This window comes from Candoia aspera, chromosome 6, assembly GCF_035149785.1.
Source record: "Candoia aspera isolate rCanAsp1 chromosome 6, rCanAsp1.hap2, whole genome shotgun sequence".
In the NCBI taxonomy this organism is placed as follows: domain Eukaryota; kingdom Metazoa; phylum Chordata; class Lepidosauria; order Squamata; family Boidae; genus Candoia; species Candoia aspera.
The window spans coordinates 48,104,105-48,116,825 of NC_086158.1; the positions used below are offsets into that span (position 1 = coordinate 48,104,105).

Sequence of the window (12,721 nt, forward strand, 5' to 3'; positions counted from 1 at the left end):
GGTTTTCAGGCAATGGATTGGCCTTTATTTTTTATATGTTCAACAAGCATCTTCCATGTGACACACATTAGAACAACTTTCTCCTTTGAAATGTAAATGATCTGTGAATATCTAAACTCTTTATACCTGATAAAATATAGCCTATTATTTCAAATAAACATTTTAGTGAACTTACCATATAAAGACAGGGGGGCTTAAAACCAAGAACTGGTTTAGTTATTAGAGTGTGTATTCTAATTAGTCACTATCCTTCATTCTGCTTAATGAAAATATGTTATCCCTTTAGAAATCATACAGTACCACAAATTGCCATTAGGTAGCAGCACAGGATACTCTATCTCCTTGTTCCTCTCCATTCTCTTACTTTCTCTCATAGCTCTGGATTTGCTAATTTCAAAACATGCATACACACAAACATACAAAAACTGGCCCTAATTCAATTAGTACAGTCTGCAATTCCAGGGGAAAAAATCAATTATTGCATTACGGGGCTCTCTAATACCTCTAAGCAGATGTTTACAAGCCTAAGGAACTTGGAGTTAACTTTAGGAGTACCTGTATTCCATCCTGTTGATACTACATTTGTCATTTGTCAAAATAGCTATGCATAACTTTTTGTCTTATAACAAAGAAAGGAAGAAACTCATACTTGGTGGACATGGAACAGAAAAGAAAATAGGAAGTAACAGCCCTAATTTTTGTTACAGAAATTACAGATAATCATTTGCTTGGAACTTATATTTGACTCTTACTGTTTTCATCAATTGTAGTTTTCCCCCAACTTTGTGTGTGTGTGTCTGTGCGTGCGCGTATACGGGCATGCACACACATGCATACCTTCAAGTCAGTCTAAAAGAGTGACTGGCCCAAAGTCACCCAGCTGGCTTTGTCCATAAGTCAGGACTAGAACTCATGGACTCCCAGTTTCTAGCCTGGTCCCTTAAGCACTACACTAAACTAACTCCTGTCTCCCCGCCACTCCCCTACTCTCGTCTGTATGTGTTCAATTTCAGCTCCTGTAATTTCCACCAGAGACTATGCCATTCAAAAATTATAAGGTGTTCTAATGCACTGGAATGTAACTGGTTTGGGGAGTCTAACCTACAAGATTGTAGAATAAAAATGCATGGTAAAAGCTTTTCCCTTTGTATTATTCTCTCTACAGCACATGCACTTCAACTACATACTCCCTCAGATAATATGCTCACTCATTCTGCTGCATAGCAAAATGCATAGTCAGCTTCACTGGATAGCTAATACATTGGAAAACTAGTCTTTATCCACAACAGATGCATTTAAATATGAATATCAAACTGCTTATTTTCTTTTCAATACTATCCTTCACATTTAGATTCTTTGGGGGTTGATAAGGAGGGAGAAGGGAGAAGAGGCCCTCAGAACTTTTATTTATATTTTTATACAGACACACACACACACACCACTGCTTAAAACTGAATGTCAGACAGTATGGTAGTTCAATATTTCATAGCCAATACAAGAAATGAGCAACGCCACTGCAACTTTAAATCTTGATAAATCCCCTATGTCAGCCTCTCCCTCTCATTGAAATGCCAGAGGGAGCAGCAATCAGAGAGGAGATGTTCAGCGTGATAGAGGTCAGGACACTGGTGGATCAACGTACAAGGAACACGACCTTGTTTATTTTTTTCTGCAGTATTATTGTTTACAGGGTGCTTTGTTCATGTACCTTGTGGTTCTTAGCTAAAAGATGAAATTACAGCCTAGGATGGTGCACTCAGGCACACATCCAATTTGTGTTTCCATCTCAGAAAACAAAAAGCTTTGGAGGCCCTCAGGCTGCCATTCAAACTTGGAGAGGCTGACATTTTTAACAGCATGAACCAGAGACTGGCAGAGGGAATGATCGAATGCATTTCTAACTTGTCAATCAAAGATCTCACCTCTGCTGTCTTGTAAACAGTTGGGAGCCATCTAAGTACATTCATAAATGGGGACAAGTGAATCATCAGTTGGGGGGCTGAAGCCATGGCCATAGATTGCTAGCACCTGAAATCAGAACCTAGTATAATAATCCCAGTATAAATAACTTGCAGATACTTTAACAGTGCTGCTAGAGCAAATCAGAATGGACAAAGTTATACAGATTTCAGCCAAAAAAGCTCATCTTTTTACTACACTGATGGATCTTCTGTTTGGGGAATACATTCAACTTCCAATTATATGCTGGAAACACTCCGTATTAATAAAAAAAACTTTACTTACAAATATTTTCTTCCACAAGATCTTTACTTTTATTGCAGATGCTAGAATATATACATGCTGATAAACTTACTGTTAATAATGAAACAAGTTATTCATGGTAAATATATACAAAAGAAAAGAAAAAAGAAAAAGACAGAATTACTGCTTGAACACTTACTGCTTCAGCAAGTTCACTGCAGAAGAAAAGATTACGGGCTCTCCAGGAGAACAAACAGTAAACAATGTGCTAAAAATACAACTATCCAAATAAAGCATTATGGGCAATGATGTAAATAACTTTACAGTCAGCAGGGATTAAGTAGCCCTAAATGTTGCAACTTCTTCAATACCATGAGAAAAGTCTACTGATACTCTCCTTGCATTCAGCAAATATTAAAAGAAAAGCTTAATCCATGAGAGGAACTATGCTGAATTATTGAAAAATCCTTATTTTTAGGAGAGCAAGACAAACATAGGTCTGACTAGAGGAATCAGAATAAGTAAAAAAGCTTTTTAATCTATCTCTAAAACTTGTTTCAAGCCACAAACCATGCTCAAAATAAGCCAAGAGAACAAGGATCAGTCTAGGCATTTCTAGCAAATATCATTCATTCCTGCTTTGCTAAGTAAAATTGCACTCTTCCTAAAAACTGATAATTTGAGCCTATCAAATCAAAAAGGGATTTTGTAGATTTTACTCCTATATTTCCGAAATGCTCAAGGATTGTTACTTGCTTGGGGGCATCACTTTTCCATCTTGCTCAAAATTGTGAGAAAATTTGTTTGAGCAACAGATTAATTGCAAAAGGTTCCAAAAGGCAGGGAATGTGCCACTAGCATCTGTTATAGGCCAGTCACCCTCTCTCAGCCCAACTCACCTCACAGGGTTTTTGCAGTGGGGAAAATAGGAGGAGGAAGGAGTATTAAGTATGTTCCCCACCTTGAGTTATTTGTAAAAACAATAAAGGCGGGATAAAAAATAAAATAAAAAAAATTCAGGACCTCTGATGAATAAAGTTAAATAGAAAGTGTTCTCATTGAAGTATGCAAAAAATAAAGACTTTGAACATATATATAATTCCTTTTCTAACTGTTAACCTGCCATAATTTATGACTTAACTCAAGTACCTGCACTAATACCTAAATGGACAGCCCCAATTCAATTATGCAACCAAAAATCTAAGATGTCTTACTCATTCCAGGAATCAAACTACAAAATTTTCTGTTTAACCCCAGTCCTTGCATGCTCAGAATCCGTGGCCTTCTTTAGATTCTTTATTAGTATTTTGTAACTATCCTTGAGTCCAGCCCTCAGTATAATCAGAGAACCAAGTGTGTACTGCTTCTGTTAAACCAACCAGTGAACTTCATAATACAAGTTATGATGTTCCATTAACTTTTGTTGCATATACTAACACTATTCGCTTTTGGGGCAAGCTACATTTTGCAGAGCACCAAAAAGGAGTAGTGAATAGTAAGACAAAGAAATTAAAGGCATAAGAAAAAGAAAGAAACAGTTAAAACACCATTCAGTATCTCTCTCCATATTTTCTGGTCTTCGAGAACATCCATGCTTCCATCACATCTATGAACTAATTAATACATTATTCTTTTTTCATACTTTTCTTCTTTGTGAAGATGTCAAAACTCCAACCACAACTGCCTTGATTTTCCTCATCATCTTGACCCATTTACTCTTCCTACATACATCAGTTTTGCAACTGAATCCTCATTATTTCTCTTTGTATGACCACAGCACCTCAACATTTCTCACTCGTACTGGTCACTCTTATATTTTTCCCAAACTCATCCATGGTTCTTTCATTATTACCACTAAATGCAGCACAACATGGAACTATCACAAACCTATAGATTCCTACTTTCATACATGCCAGCCACCACATAGATGATAGCAATCTATATTAAGTAGCATATATTTCATTATTTTTATTAAGAATTAAACCTACACATTTATTTCCCTGCAAGTATCACAGATTCTGTAAAATTAGATCAACTTTAGATTTTCAAATATCATTTCCTTTCTTCTTAGTTTCACAGACACATAACATATCCATTTTAATTTTATTCTTATCATAATTCATGGTTGCTTATTCCTCTCACATTCCAAGTTACATTCTTTCATAAGCCATAGTTGTTACAAGATGGACTTACAGACATTGCTCATGACCTTGGTCACCTGAGGCTTTCACACAATGCTTTTTAGTAAAACAGAGAAGGTACAGACTAGATTACCAGCCTTAGTCTTAGCTGCGCCACATTCTGCATTCCCATCTAACAATAAGGACAGCACTGATCAGTTTTGACATATTTTGGCCAGTATTCCACAAATGAATCCAAATCTTCTTTTGCTGTATTATTATTAGAAACTATCAGGAAATGCATTGTCTGTGTATTGTTCAATACAGACTGATCTAACTAATACTTAATATTTGTAATCTTATCCTTAAGCTTCACAACTGTTCTTGAGCGTATACTGTTACCTCTTCTTGTACACTGAATATCTAGCCTACAAAAGTCATTTATGGAAACTTAAAAACATCCAAATCATTAGGAAAACACTTAAAAATCCTTTATAAAAATGAGGTGCCAACTTTCAGATAATTAATGCTGTCACAAATCACCAATCATCTTTCTAAAACTAGAATCCAGAAGCAAATACCACCATGGATTTATTCAATCTACACAATCAAGGGAGAAATATACGAAGATAATTAAATCCTAGTCTGTATTTCTCCATATTGAAAAAAAGTCCCTATTTCTTTTTTTAATTAATTTTTATTGAAGAATTTTATGTAATAGTAAAAATGATACAAATTTAAGAAAAAGACAAGAGTAAAGAAAAATGGTGAATAAAGAAAAAGAGAGAAAAGGAAAAGGAAAGAGGTATAAAGAAGTGGCTTCCGATTTTCTTTACAGCAGTTACAAATAAATTTATCATTTGTCCTCCCTCTTTAAGGTTATGTCATGATTCCCATCTTCCCATATTTTACCCTTTCTAACCATCAAATCCATAAATCACCTGTTCGTTTTTTTTTTCCATTTTCATCAAAAAGTCTGTAAAGGGTTTCCAGTCACTAATTAATGTGCTTGTTGTCTTTTCCCTAACCAAGAAGTCAATTTTGCCATTTCTGCAAATTGTGTAATGTTTACCAGCCATTCCGCCACTGTAGGTATTTCCAAATCTTTCCATCTTTGTGCATATAATAATCTCGCTACAGTTACCATATATAAAAACAATCTTGCATGAGTCTTATTAATGTCCCTATTTCTGAAAGCTATGCTAGATGCCTGAATAACTGAGCAGGCATCTTAAAGTCTATCAGTGCTGAATAGTAGCTCAACTAGAAGAGCTCTTGTGGAATGATCTAAGATGTGTCAGCATTATTTTCACATCACTCAAGGCAAGAAGCCAGATTTAAAATTAAATCAAATCAAATCATATGTTCTTGGCCACAATCTATGGACTTATCCAACTAACTGTCACAATGATTCATGAATGTCAGGAACATGATGAAGCAGCTATTCCATGACGTTTCGCCAGGTACTGATGCCACAGATTTCTGTTACTACAGATTTATTTAATGTTCTGACACAGTTTGTCCTGCCTATTTTTCTTACAGGTCAACATACAATCATTCAGATTTGCTCACTTTCATTTACTTTACTTTCATTTATATCTACATAACTATCCAAAAATAGCAATTCCATTACACATCCTTATCTTTAATTCAGTGGTTTCAAAACCAAAAACTAGGATTGTAAAAGGAAATCAAAGTGTCATTTTGCCTTATTAATTAAAAACTAAGGATGGCATAACAGTTATGTCACAAGTGAAAATGCCCAAGATCAATTAAAGGCTATGGGACTTGTCAAGATTCATCCAATCTTGTGGCAAATTCGCTATTTTTCAGATACACATCATTTAATGTTTTATAATAAATATGAAAATAACTTCAGTTACTTCTGAGTTGTTCAGTTATGGGTCCTTTGGATGGACAGTTTCTTGCAACAAACACTATTCCTCCAGGACGAATATCTTTCATATACATATATGATCTTTCAATATATGTAGAAAATAGAAAGAGATGAGGTCATACCTCCTATTGATACACAGTCTATGGAGTATTGTACAACTCCAGCAAAACACAAATAAGATCAGTTCGGAAATTATAATGTTTGTTTGTTAACTACAATATTGCTTAACAAAGCCTTGATCTTCTGAATACTATATTTATCCTGAAAGATATTATGTCTGCCACGTTAATATAAATTTCAACTGAGTATCATACGACTCTTATTTGTAGGGTCTCTTGAATTGTACATAACAAAAAGATAAAAATCCATGATTGTGAAAATGCCATGCTAGTAGAAGTATGCTTAAGTCCCAACACTGCTTGCACTTTGGTAAGCCCTGATAATGTTGGCATTTATGTCCGCTGATCTTTTGATGAATAGCAAATATCCTATGACATTTATATCCACTGATTGGACATCATATGTTCAATGTGTACTTCTGAAATCAAGAAAATATTAACCTCTTGCCATCTGTTTAGTATTGTATTTTATGTTATTGTTATGATTGCTAAGGTTGCATTACTATTGTTTTTATAATTTATACTCTGGATTGAAGGGCAGAATACAAATTAAGGTAAGTAAGAAATAAAAGTGCTCAAGTTTGTTTTCATTCTTACACTATGTTTATATTACATCTGTTTACAGGTTAGGGATTAACGGACGGGGTCAGGTCAAGTACAACTCAACAGATTTTCCTTGACTAAGAAAGACTAGGGCTATCATATCTGGTCTGCAAATTTCCACATGACCACAAGATGGCAGCAAAGATCAGATAACTCTCTTTGCTATCACCTAGTGGCCATATGGATGTTTGTATGTGATAGCCTTAACTAGCCATTTTAATGATAATAAAAGAAACTGTAATCTGTTTAGACCGCACCAGGTTGGGGAAGACTGCTTTAATGTAGCTGATAATGATTATGTGAAAAAGTCATATAAACAGCAGGATAAATCTACCCCCTTCTGAAATATTCACATGTCTAGAAGCCTCAAACCAAGATTTTAAAAGTTAATGTGAAGTTCACTTTTCTATTTCCTCAGTGTATTAGCGGCAAATATAAATAAAGTTTTCAACACATATGATGAGAATGACATGGAAATAAAATATGAGGCAAACTGGTACCTTAGGTTTTTTTAAGCCTCTCATTAGGAACTCTTTAATTTCACTCCCAGGAAGGGCAAAAGCCAACCTCCAGAAATACTCCCTTGATTCTGCGTGGAATAGGGGTGAAAATGGAATAGTGGGATAGACAGAAGGGGGAGAAGTAAAATATCCCAGCACATATGACTATTAACCTTTTCCTGTCCACCTTCTTCCAAATCAGTACCGCTGGGAAAGCAAGAATACATTCATAACAGCACAACAAGCCAGAAATCAGCTGACTTGAATGTGAGGTACCAATTCTTATCATATCGGTGTTCTAATTTAAAAACCAAATGGCTTCCTCTCTTCCTCTTAGAAAAGGAAAGCCAGGCCAATTTTTATAAGCACACCCAGACCTAATTTGCAAGGCTGATCATTGTGTCTTCTTTATGAGGCTTTAGCAAAAATACTTCTATCTGAACCAACAATCTTTCTGTATTAGTGGCCAACTCTGGATCTCCATAACATGAATAGTTGGAATGACATGAGGGAAGCACAACTATGAAAGTACTAGCAGTTGTAATCATAATAAATAATGAAAGAAATCATGAAAAGAAGCGATGAGCACAAACCTCAGACACCCAGAGAGAGACAGAGTGAGAAAGTACCTGGAAAGTTGTGAGTGTGCCAGTCCCTGGGTTATACAGGCATCGCAGTGAGGGCATGCTGTCCGCCAGGCTGGAGCAGCCCAGCCACAGAGACCGGGGCATAGAACACTGCAGAGAAAGGACAACTATGAGATGGGACTGTATGAAACAGGATGATACAGAATATAGGAGCTTCTAAGTCTGTAGTTAAGTTCTCAGCAAAATTATAGCTTAGTGTTAAGAGACTGGAGTAGCTTCCACACACCCACACATTACTGACCTGCATGCTCCCCTTAGAGAAAAGCAGAAGAAGAAGGGCAAGGTAGGAAATACCACACTACTTGCACACACAAATAAGGCTAATTAAATTTCTCATTAACATTTCATACCATTTTGTTTGCAAAAGTATTCTAATTCAAAAGAGTCAATTCAATGCTTTTAGTGGATTTAAATTACTTGTTCTTTTAACCCATTAACCAACTAATTAAAACAAATACTATAAAACCTAGCATAAGTATAATCAAGCTAATTCACTGACTAATCTTTCCTTCATAGAAATTCACTTGGCTCTTTCCCCACACATCTTAATCATGGCTAGTTTTCATCATGGCAGGTACCTTAACTATTGCTAACATTTATCATCTATTTTTACCTATGGGTTAAAACTACAGTAATTAGCAGTAAACACAGTTAACATCTATATCTACATGTTGGAAATTGAGACCAGAGATAGAAAGATAACATTTACACCTTTCCTTTCCTCCTAAAAGCTGAAGGCAACACAAGTTTCCTCTTCCATTCTTATCTTCATAACAACATATTTTGGTTAGACTAGTTACTAGCATACACTACAAACACCTGATAAACTTTAGGGCTTGAACACAAACTTCTGCTATCTTAATCATGCACCTACACATTACATTACACTAACCTACAGGCAGTTCCATCTCTATGATACTTCTGTACACATCTGAATTGTTACATAAACTGACCCTGACTGCTTTGCCATGACTAATGGAAGGGCAACATTATAACCTGGTTTGTATACCACAGTAAGCCATAACGTGATTATCTTCTGCTTTGGACTTCACCCATTCTATGCATCCAACAACCATGATTTATAAACTAAAGTTTATGCTTAGCACAAATGTGAATCCAGCCAAAGGTAGTTTATTCAGCAAACTATATTTACTGAAAAATTTTAACCCAGCCTCAGATCCCCTCCGATTCATCTTGGTGTTGCACCAGAATGAATCTAAAGGATATTTACCAAGAATTGCTGAACATAAATTATTTACCCTTCAAAAAACTATCTCAAAAACCTTGCCTCAGTAGATTTATATATATATATGTCATCTGCATTCAGTATTGCATCCATTTCTAGGGATTACAAATGAATCAATGTGTAGCACAGTATTTTTAGCCCACTTCTAAGTATAACCTCTACAGTTCCTCTATTGTCTTTCTCCCATTGAAAACCACTACTTGACATAAAGTGAATAATTCTACAATATAAGCAGTAGAAAGAGTAGAAGTACATTATACAAATATAAATATGTATAATAAAATTGTATAAGCAGCTGGATAGCATAGTATTAGAGCGCCACCTTTGGAGCAGGAGACTGGGGTTCAAATCCTGGCTGTACCTACCTTACCAGTAGGGGTCCATGGGCAAAGATCCCCTAATGCTTCCCTTGCCTACCTCGAATATGAGAGTGGCACAAACTAAGAGAGTCATGCCGGCTCGGACGTTGACTGGATTAACAGGGTCCGCATCAGATGCTGGGGAACCAGGACAATCTGATGATAAGTGGACTACTAGAACAAACCATACATGGACGAGACAAGAGAACCTGGAATTGATGGAATGCTACTACAACACCAGACCTAATGAGAGAGGATATAGGAAACGTATGAGGGAACTATGGATGGACAGAAGATCTGTATCCACACAAACTGAAAAACAGCTAGTTACCCAACGCTTCACTATAGTGAAAAGGAAACTGCTCTCACAACTTGAGATAGACCAACTATACTTATATCCCAGACTCAAGAAGACCGGAAGAAGAGCTGGAGGTGCAGCTAACACCTGAAGCTGGAACATCACTGCCACCCCCTCCATTACAGAGCACAGCAGCTGATATGAGGCAAAAGGTCATGGATAAACTAGCTACAGTCAACTCTCGAGACCGATTACCAAGGCTCAGTGGAGAAGTACCATCAGATAGTATGCTAGAAGATGCCAAAAGAGCCCTCACAACAATCCCTAATCCACAACTCAAACCAATGAACTAGTATATGCTACAGTCACTGTAATCCTGGAAATGCTTGGCTACATATTCAAGAAGAAAGCAGTACATTACCCCACCATCCACCCCCCGGAAAATGAGGTTGGAGACTAAGATCAAGGCAACTTGGAGAGAAGTTAGTCAGCTGATGGAACTACAGACGGGTGTGGAGATTAAGGATAAGACTCGGCTACTGAAGAAATATAAGGGCCTGACTCCATTTGAAGCCCTAGAGACTGCTAAACAAAGGCTCACAGCACTGGCTACCAGGCTAAGGAGATACACTAGAGAAGCAGAGGCCAAGAAGATAAATGCCCTGTTCACCAAAGAACCATCCAAGGTGTACTCCCAACTACAGTGCAACAATGCAGTAATAGCACAGCCACCAACAGTAGAAACTGAACAGTACTAGAAGAACATATGGGAGAAAGAGAAGACATATAACACCAGTGCAAAGTGGCTGCAGGACCTGAGAGGAGACCGCAGAAATCTCCCAGAGCAGGACCTGTCACCATCACAGTAGCAGACATCCAACAGTGGGTCAAGAACACGAAGAGCTGGACAGCACCTGGCCCGGACATGATCCACACCTACTGGCTAAAGAAACTAACAGCAGTGCATGAACACCTAGCAGCACAGATGAACCAGCTGCTAGCAGCAGGCTCCCACCCAGACCAGATAACACAAGGTAGGACAGTGCTGATCATGAAGGACTCCCACAAGGGAACAACGCCATCCAACTACAGGCCAATAACCTGCCTCCCCACAACATGGGAAGTCCTGATGTCATGAGTACTGATGGTGAGCAGGAGAGGGCCTCTATCCAGGGGGGAAAACGCATGCGTAGTACTGAGGAGTTAAGCAGCCATTCAAAGAGACACAGATCAGACGCGCCTTAACCTTTGGGGTTTATCTGTCTGGGTTTTTCCCACGCTTCTTCAGTTTGTTAGGATTTTCTGTCTAATGTAGCAGTAATAAAGTACTAGAGACCTATTCCTTGTCTCAGCGTGGTTCCTGGCTGTTAGGACATCTATCGGGCATTATAGTCGCCAAGCTGCAGGACCATATGGGCCAGTACATGAGCACAGCTCAGAAGGGCATTGGGAACAACACCAGAGGCTCCAAACACCAGTTGCTCATAGATAGAGCAGTTGCCTTACAGCCTGGATTGACTACAGGAACACCTATGACTCAATGCCACATACATGGATCTGTGAATGCCTGGCACTATACAAAGTCAAAAGGACACTCAGGACCTTCCTCAAGAACTCAATGGGACTGTGGAAGACAACACTGGAAGTAAACTCAAGGCAGCTCGCACAAGTGGCCATCAAGTGTGGCATATACTAAGGTGATGCACTGTCCCCACTGCTGTTCTGCGTGGGCTTGAACCCCCTCAGCCAGATTATCATAAGAACTGGATACGGATACAAGTTCAAGAGTGGAACTACTATCAGCCACCTCCTCTACATGGATGACATCAAGCTGTATGCTAAGAGTGAACAAGACATCAACTCACTGATCCACCTGACACAGATCTACAGTGAGGACATTGGGATGTTATTCGGACAACAGAAGTGTGGCTGGATGGCAGTAAAGAGACTGATGGGGTGGAACTACCAGCACGCCACATAGCAGACATACAGGCCAACTACAAGTACCTTGGTATCCCACAGACATATGGGAACCAAAATGAGGAGGCAAGGAAGACAGCAACATCCTAGTACCACCAAAGGATAAGACAGGTCCTGAAAAGCCAGCTCAATGGGAAGAACAAGATCCGCGCCATCAACAGGTATGCCCTGACAGTCATCAGATACCCTGCCGGTATAGTGAACTGGCCAAGGGAAGACATGGAGGCTGCTGATGTGAAGACTCGGAAGCTCCTCACAATGTGCGGAGGCTTCCACCCCAAGTCCAACACCCAGAGACTGTACACCAGGCAGAAAGAGGGAGGGTGGGGTCTGGTGAGTGTCAAAGCCACTGTCCTGAATGAGTCCTGGAGCATCCAAGAGCATATACTGTAAGATGGCACCTAAAGATGAGCTGTTGAGAGAATGCCTGAGGCAGCAGCAGACATGGAAGATCAAGCAGAGGAAGTGCCATGGCAAGACAAGTCCCTGCATGAGATGTACCACTGACAGATAGCTGAGCTGGCTGACACTGGGAAATCTTACCAGGTGGCTGGAAAGGGCTGGACTAAAAGACAGCACTAAGGCATTGATCATAGCAGCACAAGAACAGGCACTAAGCACCAGATCCATAGAAGCAGGGGTCTACCACACTAGACAGGACCCAAGGTGCAGACTGTGCAGAGAGGCGTCAGAGACAGTCCAACACATAGTGGCAGGGTGTAAGACGCAGGCAGGAACAGCATACACTGA

At 38.7% G+C, this 12,721-nt stretch overlaps 1 protein-coding gene across 6 annotated transcripts in view; it reads right to left on the reverse strand.

Annotated features, from left to right (window-relative positions):
* The window catches only part of BTRC (beta-transducin repeat containing E3 ubiquitin protein ligase), a 180,081-nt gene that overhangs the window by 118,464 nt on the left and 48,896 nt on the right, over positions 1-12,721 (reverse strand). For 4 of the 6 annotated variants that reach the window (XM_063307062.1, XM_063307061.1, XM_063307063.1 and 1 more), the window contains one exon: positions 8,071-8,178. The exons of the other annotated variants lie outside the window; for them this stretch is intronic. In XM_063307062.1, the coding sequence (XP_063163132.1) occupies positions 8,071-8,178 (108 nt within the window). Of the gene's footprint in view, positions 1-8,070; positions 8,179-12,721 lie in introns of those variants that run through there. 6 annotated transcript variants of the gene reach the window in all.